General features: G+C 42.3%; 1 protein-coding gene across 4 annotated transcripts in view; it reads left to right on the top strand.

Annotated features, from left to right (window-relative positions):
- LOC128331672 (collagen alpha-6(VI) chain-like) overlaps positions 1-16,133 on the top strand; it is a 130,595-nt gene that overhangs the window by 64,732 nt on the left and 49,730 nt on the right. For all 4 annotated transcript variants that reach the window (XM_053265375.1, XM_053265374.1, XM_053265373.1 and 1 more), the window contains 8 exons: positions 3,738-3,791; positions 5,315-5,386; positions 7,907-7,933; positions 8,117-8,161; positions 9,434-9,487; positions 10,677-10,739; positions 14,549-14,614; positions 15,807-15,860. In XM_053265375.1, the coding sequence (XP_053121350.1) occupies positions 3,738-3,791; positions 5,315-5,386; positions 7,907-7,933; positions 8,117-8,161; positions 9,434-9,487; positions 10,677-10,739; positions 14,549-14,614; positions 15,807-15,860 (435 nt within the window). The remainder of the gene's footprint in view (positions 1-3,737; positions 3,792-5,314; positions 5,387-7,906; positions 7,934-8,116; positions 8,162-9,433; positions 9,488-10,676; positions 10,740-14,548; positions 14,615-15,806; positions 15,861-16,133) is intronic.

The following is a 16,133-nucleotide window of genomic DNA, read 5'->3' as shown; positions in this document are numbered from 1 at the left end:
CAAAACTGACTCAAACCAGTTTTCTATGGTTTCTCATGTTCCCTTTATAAAGTTTGAATGCATTGGACAGAAATGCATGAAATCCTCCAAACCGCAAGTGTGCAATAAGGATCAAAACTCCAGCTCTGTTGGACATAAATCTTTTGTCCTTCCAAGTATTCCATGGGTGTCAGCCAGTCAGTTTTCCTTGTTAATGTTTTCAGTTTGGGGAAAAAATGAGTCTGATTATTTTTGCAATCTTCTGTGAGAAACTGCAGCAGCAACAAAGAGAAAGGAGCAAGAGGATGGGTTGCCAGACATTAATCTAGGCTGAAAGGTTGCCACAATGTTGTTGTTCACAACTGCTAAGTGTTTGGTGTAAAGTGAGAGGGCTGCTCTAATGTTGCTGATAACTCGGCATGAAAAAGGGAAGTCAACCCAGCCCTTCTTCCAGGCAAATGGGGAAGAGTAACCTAAGATAGTAGATGACATGAGCCTTTCATGCTTTCTTTTGCCACCAACTTGAGGATGTAGCCGGCCTTTGGTCCCCATGGATATCTAACTTGTGCACTTCAATCTCCATGACCTCTTAAGGGATACCTAATGAAAGTTTATATGATATTCTTCAAAGCAACACATTCTCTTCATCCAACTCAGGGAGGAGAGCTGGTCTTGTGGTAGCAAGCATGTGTCCTCTTTGCTAAGCATGGTCTGTCCTGGTTGCATATGAATGGGAGACTACATGCGTGAGCACTGTAAGATATTCTTCTTGGGGGATGGAGCCGCTCTGGGAAGAGCAACTGCATGCTTGAATGCAGAAGGTACCAAGTTCCTTTCTTGGAATCTCCAAGATAGGGCTGAGAGAGACTCCTGCCTGCAACCTTAGAGAAGCCGCTGCCAGTCTGTCTAGACAATACTGAGCTAGATGGACCAATGGTCTGACTTCCTATGTTCCTAACCTACCAACCAACCACCCTACCAACCTATGTTCAAATCAGACACATCATTTTGCTGTTGGGAATGCAAAAATCCAGACCTCAGATTTGCCAGCCTGCTGAGGGGACGGAATGAGAAAACTCAATTAACCAAAGTCCACAACCAACCTGTAACGGTCAGGCAGTAACAGCCTCTTCTTTCCTGTAAAGAGTGAATTGGCCCTTTATGGGCCTCCAAACTGGTTCAAATGGTGGCCAGTTCTGCAATTTTGCCGGTTCAGTGGCAGAGGAGGTGCAGCTTTAAGGGTGGGGGAGGATGCACTTACCCCCCCTCGCCACATTTCCCCTGCCGGTGCTCGGTTCCTTAAACATCCCCTGGGGCAGCAGTGTACCTCCCTGCCACCACCTTCACTACATTTTCCAGAAGTAGTGGATGTGCCTGTGCCCATGTGCATATCGTGCACGCATGCTTGACATTCATGCCCGCGAGTGTGATGTGTTCATGCTTGTGCACGTTGCACACAGGCACATTCACTACTTCTGGGTACTTCCAGTAAATGGAGAGAAGGGGGCAGCAGGGAGGTATGCTGCCGCCCCGGGGGATGCTAAAGGAACCAAGCGCCGGTGGGGGAAATGCGGCAGGTGGGATAAGTGCATCCTCCCCCACCTTTAAAGCTGCACTCCCCTGCCGTCAAACCACCCCTGCCAGTTCCATGCACATCTCGACCACTCAGCACACGGTGGGTGGGACCTAGAGTACCATGATGCAGAAAGAGAAGCAGCTAGGACGGGCGGAAGGCTTAGTGATGAGCAGTGGAGTTTTGCTGCCTCATGGTCAACAGCTGGAGAATTATCTCATTTAAGGACATCTGCAGATCCTTGAGAGACAGGATTGCAGGAAGCTTGAATTCTCTCCTGGAGTTTGGGGTGAGTTCAAGGGGGAAGGAAGCCAGGGCTTTTGGCTTTGGGAAGTTTAGCCTAGAGAACAGTTTGCTAGCTAGTTCACATCAGGAACTTATTTTCCTTCTGTGTGCTTTGCAAATCCTTACAACTGTTCTATTGTGTTTTATCTGTAATGTAACAAGCTAAGAAATGCTGAGCCTGTGCCCAACTATCTATCCAGGGCACTGCAAAAGTCTCTGTAACCTTTAAAGGTGCTTTTAAAGCTTCCTATATCCCTGTTCCTTGCAACTGGGATGCTTTTTGAAGTATTCTTGCAACTACTGAGTGTTTCTTTTACCTATAACTAAAAGTTGAGAGAGCCTCAGACTGCAGCAGTATGTAGTATTTTGAATAAAGTATTTTTCTTTTTTTGTCCTTTGCAAAACATAACTAGCCTCTTTGAGTGGATTTTTAACTCGGGGAAGGAGGGCTGGGAGGAGGGCTTGCTCTGGTGCAACACACACCTCAAGTTTGATTGCTCAGCAACTCTACCATATTTTTTCATCACATGTAGGCTGCATGTGGAAGGTTTTTTGTTCTTTTCCATTGGTAAAGGGAAGGAGAGTTCCCTGGAATTTTGCCCACACCAGGGTGTGTGTGTGTTTAAACTCTGTTAAAAAGTGGATGTGGTGGCAGCGATTGAGCTACTAAAGGAACAGTTTAAGTTTAAAGGCCTTTGTGGATGAAAACAAGAGAGAAGATGACTCAGCATATTTCTTCCCCTTATGTGAGCTTGCTTTGAGACAAAGGCTGGATTAAATCCATTATACAACCAAAGTCCACAGCAAAGGAAAAAAGTGATCCTTAAGTTGGCAGTAATGGGCAGGTGGGAAGGCAAAACTCATACTGTCCTCCTCCTGGACTCAACACCTTTTTTAACCCATTCACCCTAGAGAAGTAGGCAACATATTATTCTGCTTTAGTAGTCTATTCCCCTGCCCCAACCCAGTACTAAGCTGATGATCAGTGAAGGGGAGAGGCATCCTTAGAGGTAAATGTGTCCAGAAACACGTTTCTAGCAGCACAATTGCAAACTGTGATGCTTCCCATTTCCACCTATCCTCCTTTCCCTCATATTGGTCACAAATAGGTGTCCCTGCCAAAGGGTAAACTGTTCTGGAACCTTGGGTCTACTGCAGTTTGGTGAAAGGAGTCATTTGTTACATAATAACCTAGCAAGGGTGAAAAGACATCTGTGAAACTTTAATTATTTTCAGAGTAAAATGTGGATTGGGATAATTTTAAGAAAGGTGTTATATAAAACAAACAAATGTCACTTCTATTTGTAGCAGTTCATGCAGCATATCTGTAAATGTTCTTACCCAGACACCAGAAAAGTAGAAAATAGTTGAAAATATTTTTTCTATAATAAGTAGAAAATATTTTTCTGTCCTTAGCTTATGTCCTGCCAGTAGGTCGTTCTCTGAAACATAAATTTTGCTTGCAAATACAGATAAGTTTTGAGTCCTCTGGAGTACAATATTCTTATGTTTTTCATTCCTTCAGACCATGGCATATTTTGTTGGTAGAAAACTATTTATCAGAACCTCTCTTATTCTAGTCTTCTAATTCTCTGAATTTGTTCTTTTATATTTAGTCCTGCAATGTATTGTAATATTGATGGTTTTCAATTGTACCCCAAAATATTAATATAGTTGAGATTATATGTTATTTCATGTTATCTTTAGTATGCATGCCTATAACATACATTTCAATTTAAAAAAAAGAAAAGAAAAGAATAGTTTGGGTGTAACAGTTGTCTGTGAAAGGTGGGGTTTGTTTCACCACATAAAGTCCTCACCTCAGGTGAGAGAGCTCTGTTTGTAAGAAACAACTTTATTGAGTTAAATGGTCTTTCCCCCTCATTGTTATTTTTTTCAGGGAAGTGTGGGCATGAAAGGATTTCCAGGCTACTATGGTGAAGAAGGAGCAACTGTAAGTAAGATTTAGCTGAATGGTGCAGAAACAATATCCTGATGGCCCAAATGAGGTGCCTGGTTCTGTCTTTGGTCACCAGCATTAAGTATGGTTTTTAAGCATTCCATTTATTTATATTAAAACATTTATCCCACCCTTCGGTCCCATGAATGGAACCTCTAGGGTGACTATCCATAATCAGGGTTATACTCTATGCCTTAGGGGCCCTAGGCAAAGTGCCTTCTAAGGGGCTCCTTCCTATATTAGTGGACTCCTATTTGTGGGCAGAAAGAGTGGTGCTCCTCTTAGCACTGGCCATTGCTGCCGCCTACTACTACTACTGCTGCTGCTGCTGCTGCTACTAGACCTGTAGCATAGCCCTGGCACTGGGCCCTTGTCTGGAATTATTTTAATTGCCCCACAATGTGCCCGATGTAGTATTGATCCAAAGCAGGAAGAGAAGAGGTCAACTGAATTTCCTGAGGCACGATCTTCCAGACCCCAGGTACTGCCATTGATAAATCTGTCCCCAGTATATCTCATCCACCTCATGTCCACTGAGGGTGGAACATGGAGCAGGCATCCCCTGATGATCATAACATATGGGTAGGCTTATATAGAAGTAGACAGTCTTGAAGTATTCTGATTCCAAATGTTTAGAATTTGGAAGGTTAGTTTGGAAGTTTAATACAATAAATTGAATTGGGCCTATTAACATATCAGAGAAGCAATAGGCAGTGGAGAAGATGGGCCTCCTCCATTGCTGCCCCTGGGCTTGGGAACATGCTCCCTGTTGAAATAAAAGCCTCCCCTTCTCCAGCAACTTTTAAAAAGGCACTGAAGATATATTTGTTCATCCAGGCTTTTGATTAGATTTATATGTTTTTAAACTTTTAACGTTGGGTTTTAAATGATTGTAATGTTTAAATGATTTTAATTGTAAACCATCCAGAGGTACAAGTTTGGGGGTGGTATAGAAATAGGCTGAATGAAAGAATGAATGATGCCTATATTATTAGTGTTTGAAAGCCTTGTGATGTGGTCCTTTACTTCTAATTTATCTATGTTAGGGGTGACAGCTTCTGACTCAGTAAAGACCTTCTGCTTTTCAGAGCTGTGTGGCGGGGGAAGGTTCAGGACATGCAGACACTCAGTGCTGAAGGCCAACACCACTGGGCAGCTGCTGGGGGCTCAGGGCTCACCATAAGGGTGGGCCACTGTGTGAAACAGGATGCTGGACTAGATGGGCTTTGGGCCTGATTCAGCAGGGCTGTTCTTATGTTCTAAGGGCCCACTACAGATTCTGGAGACCACCTCTGTGCCATTGTGTGGTGGTGGCAGACTCTGCTGGATTGTGTGTGGGTGTGGGTGTCATAGAGGCCTGAAACCAGAAACCATCCTTGACAGCCCTAGTAGGAAACATCATGGCAGTGGAACCGCTTCTGCCTATCAGATATAAAGCTTGCAAGGCCAAGAGTTAGCAACCTTAAAGAGTGGCAATGTTAAATTACTTACTTCTAATATCGCTCTCTGTTCATTAGGGAGATCGTGGTCCAACTGGTCTGAATGGGACACAAGGAGAAGATGGCTGCCGTGGTGCAAGGGGTCTCAGGGCAAGTTGAATGGGGTCATTTTCTCAGGGTGCATTTAGACCATTGCTAAGTTTTATTTAGCTTCATTTTTTGTCCTTCTCTGTCTTGATACTAATCTTTAGGGATGTGCATGAAACAGATTTTGTATTTTGTTTTGAGCTTGAAACAAAATGCAAATGGCTGAAACATTTAGTCCAAACAGTAGTCAACCCCGTAGTTTCAACAGAACAAAACTTGAAATGTTTTGAGTGTTTCAGCCATAGGAAACAATGGGGGAATTTGAAACATCCCATTGTTCCCCATGGGTAGCAACTAGGGACACCAAAGTGGCACAAAATAAAAATCACAAAATAAATGGGCAAGCTGGAGATTTTAAACAATTTTTTAACCTTTCTCTAAAACCCCCATATTGCAAGCCAGTTGGAAGCCAGTGCCAGAAAACTAATCAGCAAGGGAAAAACAGGCCTCCAAAATGGTGTTTGAAACATCAATATGTTTTGAAGGGTTGTTTTATTTCTAGCTCAAAACACTCCAAACAGCCTGTTTCAACATTGAAACACTTTGCACATCCCTACTAATCTTTGTGTCCTCCTAACATATATGCATTTCCAAGAATTTTGGGCTCAGGACTGCTTCCCTTAATGTGCCTTTGCACTCATGGATCCATACTTGAACAATCTAGCTGTGCTTGCCGAGAAAAGGGTAGCAATTCTGAGGTGGGATTATAAAGGAGGCAGGTTCAGCTTCCACTGAAAGAAACTAGCAAACAAAATTATCAAGGAGTCTAGGTGAATGGGTGGAAATCCATAATGAAAGAAAAAGTGCCTAGCACAGTTGTTAAAATACTTATATCCCTTGAATGATACACAAGTTATTCCCCACAAGTTACTCCCCAGAACTAGAGCATACATTTGGTATATGGTATTCACTGGCAGCGAGCAACATCGTGTGGAAATATCACTAGAAGATTTCATACACTCTAGATCTGGATACATCCTTATCTTCTTTCTTGGGTTCCCTCACACTTATTTTGGACAGGTAAAGATTCCCCTCTCTGTATCCTTTACGTGCATTAGCATCATGTTCTCAGTTCTAAGACTACTGCTTTGACCCCTTCCCTTCCTTGCATGTGTAGGCACGCAGCTCTATTTCTGAATGACTTTATGATAAGAATAACTCGATTTCCCTTTTAACATCGCTGTTCCTTATGCAATCCAAAGCATTATCGTGTTTATTTCTGTATCTACCCCGTGCATTTGTAGCAGGTAATTGTAATTTAACAAAATAAAATAAAGCATCTCATTTTGTCCTATTTTGTCAGTTTATCTCTTGGCCACACCAAGTTTCCTATACAATGCACCCTTATCTTCTGTAAGGTGTAGACCCACATCAGAAACTCAGCATTAAACTCAGCATTACTTAATTGTAAGCTATTGTAAAAGCCAATAAAAATTTAAAATGCAAAAAAGAAAAAAGAAAAAAAAAGAAACTCAGCATTAAAGTAAGCAGGAACTCTGTCATGTGGAAAGATTAGTTAACTCCCCTTTTGGTCTCTGGAGCAACAAGGGATGGGAAAGGCAAGAACACGTCCAGGTTGCCACTGTGGGGCGAGCTACTGTTGACAGTGGGCCCAGTCTTTATACCAAAAGCATCATCTCCTGCATCTTAATTTTTCATTTCTAGCTTCCTTTGATCAATTCAGAAAGTAAGGATGTGCACGAACCGTTCAGTCCGAAACCAGTTCTCCTTTAATTGCCTGGTTTGGCAGCTCGATTGTGAACCGAATTGGAGGTGGTTCAGTCCATGATAGAACCGAACCAAGCCCGGTTCTTGCAGACCAGTTTGGGATCAAAAGGGCAACTGCGGCGGTGTGTGTAAGCAAGAGAAGTAGTTTAATGTTCTTACTGGTTCAGTGGTGGCCGCTGGCACCACCACTCACCCCTCTGGCAGCTTGGGCTGTGCCATGTGGGTGAGTGGCAGCAGTGCCAGTGGCTGCCACTGGGTCAGTAAGAAAATTAGACTATTTCTCCGGCCGCCCCCTGGCTGCCCCTTAGAACACAAAAGGATCCCCCCCACCTCTTTGCTTGTAAAGGGGAATTCCGACTGGATTCCCCTTTACAAGGATAGCCCACCAGACTGGCTGGTCAGTTTGACTGAACCAGTTTGGGGGCAGGTGGTTCAGTTTGAATTTGATCCAAATTTGAACTGAATCGTAATTTTGTGTTCGTGCACAACCCTTTCAGAAAGATTCTTCTTCACTTTGTATCTAAGCCCATATCCCAGTTTCAGATCCTGGTTTATTTTGAAATACTGTCTTGCTCAGCTCAGAAATAACAAAAGATTCTGATTCGTCCTAAGCCAGGATTGGAAGTAGAATTCATCCTTCCCTTGCTAGTGAAGGGAAGGAAATGCCTGTGTAAAGCCAGAATTCAACCCTTGCTCCATGACTAAACTGGCCGTACGTTTGGATTTTGCTGCAGAGTTTCTGAATGGTTTTTTTCTGGCATCTCTCTCACACACCGTTTCTCTCTTAAATTTCAGGGAGTAAAGGGATATCGAGGAAACAAGGTATGTAACTGTTTAAAATGTGGAAAGAAATAAACACTGCTCTTAAAAGTATATTCCTAAATGTTTCACTTTATATTTATTATTTATTGTTATTTTTATAGCAGCAAAATGTGCTAGAAACAGTATTTATAAAGGTACTTCAAAGAGCTTTGTATAATGCATATTTCTAAATTGTTTCAACAGGGTGAGGATGGTGATGACGGGCTTGATGGCATTAATGGACAAGAGGTATCACTGAACCAGAAATAATGGTGGTGGTGGTGGAGGAGGAGAAGGATTATTTTATTTTATTTTATTTCATGTATACCCTGAGATGGTTAAAATAAACCTATGGTGTTTTTTTAAAATGAAAATTAAACAAAAAAGAGCTATAAAGTTAAAATAGATTCAGCAATCTGCTCAAATATGGTTTCAAAATTTAATAAACTCAGAGAATAGCAAACTTATGCAAATTGTCTAGATGTTTCAGAAATCTGTCTTTAGTCCTATTAACACATTCTGTTCAACACATGTATAATCTGTTTACAGTGAATGCACGTACATATCTGTATGCCTGTAAAGTTATTCTCATGTTACATTTAACACATGTACAATATAGTACACTTCCTATCTGTACTCTGCATTCGAGAGGGTCTGTACCCAGTTTCGCTCTTATTTATTTATTTTAGTTATTTATTCATCACATTTATATACCACCCAAACTTTCGTCTCTGGGCGGTTAACATAAAACAATTAAAACACATATAAAAAGTTAAAACAATGGATGCAGATTCACATAGAGAGTACAAGTGTACAGACATCTGTATGCATGTGCAACATAATAGGTATGTCCATATGAAAATCTGAGGGTGGGTAGAAAGGCAGAAGCATTCCTACCTCATGACTCTCAGGTGACCAGAACCTCTGTATTGGTTTGCAAACCCAGCACCCAGATGAGCAAGTCTCTGTCAGTGACTTCCTTGAAATCAGGAGCTGCAAGCTCCAGTCCTCTATGGATGATCCTCCAAACATGTACCTGCCTTCCCAGCATGCACCACAGCATAAGACGCTTGTTAAAAACCCATGATGGTAGTGTCTGATCCCTGCTGACTGCTCTGGCCATGGAACTCTATGGTATCTGTGCAGGGATAGGTGGCATGGCATTCTGCCGAATGAAAAGGCTGCGTGCACCCACACAGTTAGGGGAGAAAGGTAGGAGAGAGGACTCTTTTCCTCCTACATCAGTTTAGAGCAGCATAGAGAATCTGGGTCACCCAGGTTTGAAAATGCTGCTGTCTGATTCCTGTGGCTCCACACGAGCCTGAATTTACTGCCTCCTACCCTGAAATTGATGGTCATGAGAACAACCCTAATGTCTGAATAGAGCTTATGTCTCCTGAAAGACACGAGACTCTAGTTAAGATGGACTTCTGTGAGAAACATTTTCTACAAAATAGATTACTAAGATGAGTTTCTTTATTGGAAAGCATGTTAATTTCCTCCCTCTTTTGGTGGGTTTAGGGAGAACGAGGATCTCCTGGATCATCTGGACGAAAGGGCAGCATGGGACGAAGGGTAACACTCAGTTGGTGGAAACCACTGTAATCTGTATAATCTTTAAGGCCAACATCTCTGACTTTTTTGGAAACTGCCATGAATTGCTAAACAATTAATATTTGAAATTGATAGCTATGTCTATGTAAGGGCCAGCTGGTGGTGATCAGCATTTCTCTGAAGGTAGTAAATGATGCCACAGTCCAGCAAGAGTCAAACATGTTTGCCTGTTTTTGTTTTTCTGGTCAAGGCAGAGGACCTATCCAGTAGTGTCAGCAAGGTTAATATAAACTCAGAGGGCCAACTGTTGAGGAGCATTGAAGTTACCCGAATGCAGCTACAGTGAGGAGCTGGTCCATGCAACACTGGAAGTTGCATTGGCAGCTTCTGGGTGGTAACTAGGGGTTTAGGTAGACAGCTGGCTGCTCTATCTTTCCCAGTATAGTAGAGGGGCCTGGATCACTACAATCTCTGTTTCTGAGGTCCTGCTGATAACTCGGGCAGCGGGTGTCCAGTGCTGGGGAGGAAATAAAGCCATTTGGACTTATATTTGCTTTATTATAGGAGAGGAGAGCTGGTCTTGTGGTAGCAAGCATGACTTGTCCCCTTAGCTAAGCAGGGTCTGCCCTGGTTGCATATGAAAGGGAGACTAGAAGTGTGAGCACTGTAAGATATTTCCCTTAGGGGATAGAGCCACTCTGGGAAGAGCAGACGGTTTCAAGTTCCCTCTCTGGCTTCTCCAAGATAGGGTTGAGAGAAATTCCTGCCTGCAACCTGGAGAAGCCGTTGCAAGTCTGTGAAGACAATACTGAGCTAGATGAACCAATGGTCTGTCTCAGTGTACGGCAGCTTCCTATGTTCCTTTGTTCCTGTATTGATTCCCCCATTCTGCAGGTATCCTAGGTAGATATTCTGCCGGAGTAGGGACCCAGGACTCCCTTAGAGTGGCCTCTCTCCCCCTGACTTCTGGTTTCATGCTGGGGCCCATGGTGGAGTCCTTCTCTGAGGAGAAGGTTTCATCTGATTCAAACTCTTGAGACTAGCAGGTCCTGACTGAAATCAGTGAGCATAAATGTGCTTAATGCTATTGGATTATGGTCATTGGCCTTAATAATCCTGGATGAGATTGAGGATGTAAAGATTGATATTAGATAATGCAAGGCAATGCACAATATCTTAACTGCTGCTTGTCTTTTCTTCATGGCTGAAGGGTAGAAAAGGCTCTGGAGGAGAGCCAGGCGAGCGTGGGGAGCCTGGCTTAAGAGGAGACGCTGTGAGTAATGGTGCCTGTTAATTTTTACTAAAGAGAATGTCACTGATCAGAAGTGGTTTCTGTGCTTCTCGCCATGCCCATATTTACTATATTATGTCCTAGAATGCCAGTGCCGATGGAACTGTGGTTAAGGGCATGGCGGAAAGAAACATTTTTCATACATCATCAGATGGACTGCATAACTGGGCCCTTTCTATTGCACTAGCAACTTCCAGGCAGCAACTAGGGCTTTATGCAGATAGCTTATCAGCCCCACCCTTCCCAGTGTCCTAGAGGAGCACTGATCCTAACTGTACTTAAGAGCACAGCCAGCAAGCAAAATGTTTGTGGCATGTACACATATAATTATGTTTTCAAAGATGTTTTTGTATTTTATTGTGGCTTTTTGTTTTTAATTTGCTTTTAATTGTATTCATTAATTTGCTTTTAATTGTATGTTTTATTCCATTGTTTTTTGTTTGTGAGCCACCCAGAAAACAATTGTTTGGGAGAGACCAATAAATAAGTTGTCATTGATATTATTATTATTGTTTACACAGTCAGACAGGTGTTATTGACCGGTTTGTTTTATCCAGACATCGAGTCCTTCCCAAGAACCTGGGATGGCTGAATTTTATTATCAATATTGTTGCTATTATTATTATTATAGATATCGTCGCAGAATATAGGCTGTTCCCAATAAAGCTGCTTTTTGTAATTGGCTGATGGTGATTTCTGTGGCCCCTATGGTGTTGAGGTGCTCTTCAAGGTCTTTTGGAATTGCATCTAGGGCAGCAGTTACCACTGGGATTATTTTGGTCTTCTTCTGCCACAGCCTTTCCATTTCAATTTGTAGATCTTTGTATTTGGTGATTTTTTTCTATTTCTTTTTCTTCTATTCTGCTATCCCCTGGTATTGCTTTGTCAATTATTTTAACTTGTTTTTCTTTCTTCTCAACTACAGTTATATCTGGTGTATTGTGTGGCAGATATTATTTCTTGTTTACACAGTCAGACTGGTGTTATGACTGGTTTGTTTTATCCACACATCGAGTCCTTCCCAAGGACCTGCGATGCCAGAATTTTATTGTCAATGTTGTTGCTGTTAATATTATAGATATTGTCGCAGAATATAGGCTGTTCCCAATAAAGCTGCTTTTTGTAATTGGCTGATGGTGACTTCTGTGGCCCCTATGGTGTTGAGGTGCTCTTCAAGGTCTTTTGGAATTGCACCTAGGGTGCCAGTTACCACTGGGATTATTTTGGCCTTTCAATTTCAATTTTATTATTATTAATTATTATTTATTTACACAGTCAGACAGGTGTTATTTACTGGTTTGTTTTATCCAGACATCAAGTCCTTCCCAAGGACCTGGGATGGCTGAATTTTATTATCAATGTTGTTGCTGTTAAGGAAAGTTAATTAATTCATCCACTGCTGCCCTATAGCTTTTTAGTTATAGTATAGTTGGTGGGTTTTGAGACTGTTGACCTCTTATCTTTTAAATTATTATTTATGCTTTTATTTCAATCGTATATTCACTCTGTCTTATTTATAAATTTTTGAGTTTTAGTAATTAACTCCCTCCTTAAGATTGGGAGGCTTTTGGTGGTTTCAGTAATATACCCTAGGGTATTGTGATATAAGTGGTATTATGTTTTTATAACTGTTATATGTTCTATTCTATTTCCTTGTTGTGCTGGTCATAGACTGTAATAAACCTTGAACTGAACTATTACTATTACTACTACAACAACAAAATATTTATATACCACTTTAACAACAAAAATACAAAATTAACCAACAATTTAAGCAAAACAGTTCACACATGCTGCATATGGCAGGCCTATGCTGTTAGGAGAGCATTTTACTTAGTCCATTGCTGGAGGTTACAAGAAACTGGACACTAGCATCTGGCACTCTTACGCCAAAATGCAGTTGTTGTTGTTGTTTTTTTAAAGACAAAAAGAGTGAAAAATTATTCTGTGCGAAATATCTCTCAAGATCTGTGACTACTTGCTTTTTCATCTTTGAAAATATGGCCCCATTCGCATGTAAGGGCATACTGCGGGTAGATGAACCAGAGGTTAATTTTTGTAACTGTGAATCGCATCGCAGACATAAATCCAGCGGCTGCCTGGCAACCTCTGGCTTCAGGGTAATGGAGCCACTCCCTCTTACTGGTCTGCCGAGTCCGCATCCCAGCCAGTTCCGTGGGGCTTGCATTGCCAGACTGTGGAGGAGAGCTGGTCTTGTGGTGGCAAGCATGAATGGTCCCCTTTGCTAAGCATGGTCTGTCCTGGTTGCGTATGAATGGGAGACTACATGCATGAGCACTGTAAGATATTCTCCTTAGGGGATGGAGCCACTCTGGGAAGAGCATCTAGGCTCCAAGTTCCTTTCCTGGCATCTCCAAGATAGGGCTGAGAGAGACTCCTGCCTGCAGCCTTGGAGAAGCTGCTGCCAGACTGTGTAGACAGTACTTAGCTAGATGGATCAATGGTCTGACTTGGTATATGGCAACTTCCTATGTTTCTAAGGCTTCGGAATGTCTGCAGGGTGACACCCATTGGCCCCTATCTTCAAGGGGCAATGCCGAGTGCAATCGTGCCTTTTTGGAATGAATGGACCACTCGCCCTCGGCAGGGAAAGGGCATTTTAATCCCTTTAAGTTCCATGCAAGCCCTTCTTCTGACAGCAGTTGCACCGCTGCCCTCGGTAGAGTTCTGCACCAAATCAGTCTTGCACAAGCACGATTGCTGGCAATGGTTGGGGGGGGGGAATGCTGAGGGGCAGTATTTTTCTGTTACTCTAGGAAGGGATCACGAGGAGAATGTGTATATGAGGTAGGGCAAAGGATTCTGAGATACTGTCCACTGTGACCAAAGATGCGCTTGCAATGGCTGACCCTGGCAAAGAACTCCAGGGACATGCAACCACACTCCTGCCCCCACATCAGCTTGCCAGCTGGGGATTAGTCCTCATGAGAGGGCCAGTCCACTAACAGATAACAGAATGGACTATTATTACAACACATTTCTCTATGCTAAGGACCCACAAGTGAAAGAATTATTATCCTTACAAGCTCCAGATAACAGAATGGATAATCATTACAGCACGTTTCTCTTTGTCAGCATTTCTCTTTGTCAACATCTATACTTTGGGAAATAGTGAACTTGTTTTGCTGTTCTGTTGTAACATCACAGACCTTCATACTGATTTAGCAAGATTGGTATACTTTTACCATCTTCATTATTCTGTGCTCTTGGCAACTTTGGACATTTTTTAGTGTTCCTTTGAAATATGTATGTTTATTTAAAGAATTATTTAAATAATTTAGGACACATACATATACAAATATATAATTATTTAATTTCTGAATTTGCATTTTTATATATATTTGCTGTTTGCACACAGTTTATTGCTAGTTTTGGTTTGTACCTTAAAACCTCTGGCTGGAGCAATGAAACTCACTACAAACAGAAGGTTCAAATTGGAGTTTGGCGGGTGAAACTACAGGTTGCTTTTGCTGAGAAACCATGGTTTAATGCATTCAGACATACACGAATTAAATCTTTTGCCTTATTCAACTATGGTTTAGCATTACTTGTGAATGGGGCCTATACCTCCATTCATCAAGCCACCCACTCTGTTGCATGCTTGAATTCATTCAAGGTTATTTCCATCCTTTGCTGCATGGAAAAAATGAGGGACTACACTTAGACTACATTTAAACTAAAATGCATTTTGTGACCTTATTTCTGTGAACCACTTTTTCGACTGTGTTAGCAAAGCAGAGGTCTGAACATGCTTTGTATATTTGTTGCAGGGGGTTCCTGGGATTGATAACAATGCCGTTGGTCCTCCCGGTCAAAGAGGGAAAACAGGGATGCAGGTATCCAAGCATGTAGAAATAATTAAGGACAAACAAAGAAGTTTATGAAAAGAGAAATATGTATTGTTGTTGGCATTTTGTGGCTGGACAGAAACCTATGTATTAGTTAAGAATGTTTATCACTATTTATTTTGGGACTCAGATCTGTGCATCAGAAACATAAAGAGACACTGAAGTTATGGGAACTTGGATCCATGTGACACAGGTTGCAACCAGACCCTGATTGCTAAAGGAGTGGACAGTATGTTCTATCGATGGTTGTGGATTCTGGCTGACTGACCGAATCAGTTGAAGACATAATGACCAAGACACATTTGGCAACAGACTAAGAATTTGAAACTAGAAAAGTTTCTGATGTTTGACTCCTTAAGATGAAGTAACTCATATATTTTGATGCAGTTAGTTTCAATGAAGCTGCTAAAGAAGCCATGTCACATAATGGGCTTGATCACAGGATCCTTGGGAGGCAGGCAGGCTCAAGCCAAGATGAGATGTGAGTCAGAGCAGATGATTGCCATCCTTGCTGGAGCCCATCAACACCACCACCCCCAGACACACTTCCTCAGGCCAGGCTGCCCCTGCTTGACTGGTCCTCCAAGGGCCTAGATCTCAGCAGCCTTCAGTCAATCTTGGGCTCATGACATCACCAGTCCTAATCCCATTGTCCCTGAAGGCACCGTGAGTGGATGCAGCACCTTGAGTGCTTTTGGATGCCTGTGGGACCAGTGCTTTGAAACCTCCCAAGGGAGGTGGGGGTGGCATCCAAGCAAGCAAAATGCACCTCTACTCCTTTTTTGCCACCCACTGCTTGGCTAGGTCACAACCTGGCTGATCTGGGGTCACCCCAGCAAGGAGGGGGACAGGCAGCCAAGCAGGATAACAGGGTAAGTGAGAGGTGTGGGTTCACAAGATCAGTGGGTTGAGGTTTGGACTGTCCTAAGATCATCCACCCTCAGATCCTAAGTGCTCAATGCTGGTTTTTGCCCCAGGATGGAAACCAAGGTTCCTAATATGACACAGGTACACACGCTTATGCCAATGTAGGTAACCAGCATTCAACCATGATTCTTGTAACCATGAGAACCCGCTCAATGAGTGTTGGATGGGTGTGTGTGTTGTAGACATCATGTGCCTACATTTGTGTTTTTCCATATTCTAGTATTAATCTTGAAATCTTGCTATGGCTTTGCAGGGAGAACCAGGACCGGATGGCATTCGAGGAGAACCAGGAGAGGAGGGTGAAAATGTAAGAGCGGCTTTAAAAGCAGTATAGCAAATGCTGTAACTGAGTTTACAAGAGACAAACTCTTCTCTTCTTCCAGGTCTCTCCTCTGCCCTTCTCTCTCTCTTTTTTAAACCCAACCTAAGCATTAAGCAAATTTGGCTCCAAGACTAGAAAGTTAGATCTGTAGTAAAACTTTGTTTTGTTATATTTAATTTATCGAGTCAGATTCCTTGTGAGGTGGCAAGCCTATTTGGACTCTTTAATGGGGCTTCCTTTGAAAGAGATGGCTGATAA

The sequence above is a fragment of the Hemicordylus capensis genome, chromosome 6 (genome assembly GCF_027244095.1).
Source record: "Hemicordylus capensis ecotype Gifberg chromosome 6, rHemCap1.1.pri, whole genome shotgun sequence".
NCBI lineage: Eukaryota > Metazoa > Chordata > Lepidosauria > Squamata > Cordylidae > Hemicordylus > Hemicordylus capensis.
This window is presented reverse-complemented; position numbering and strand designations above follow the sequence as displayed.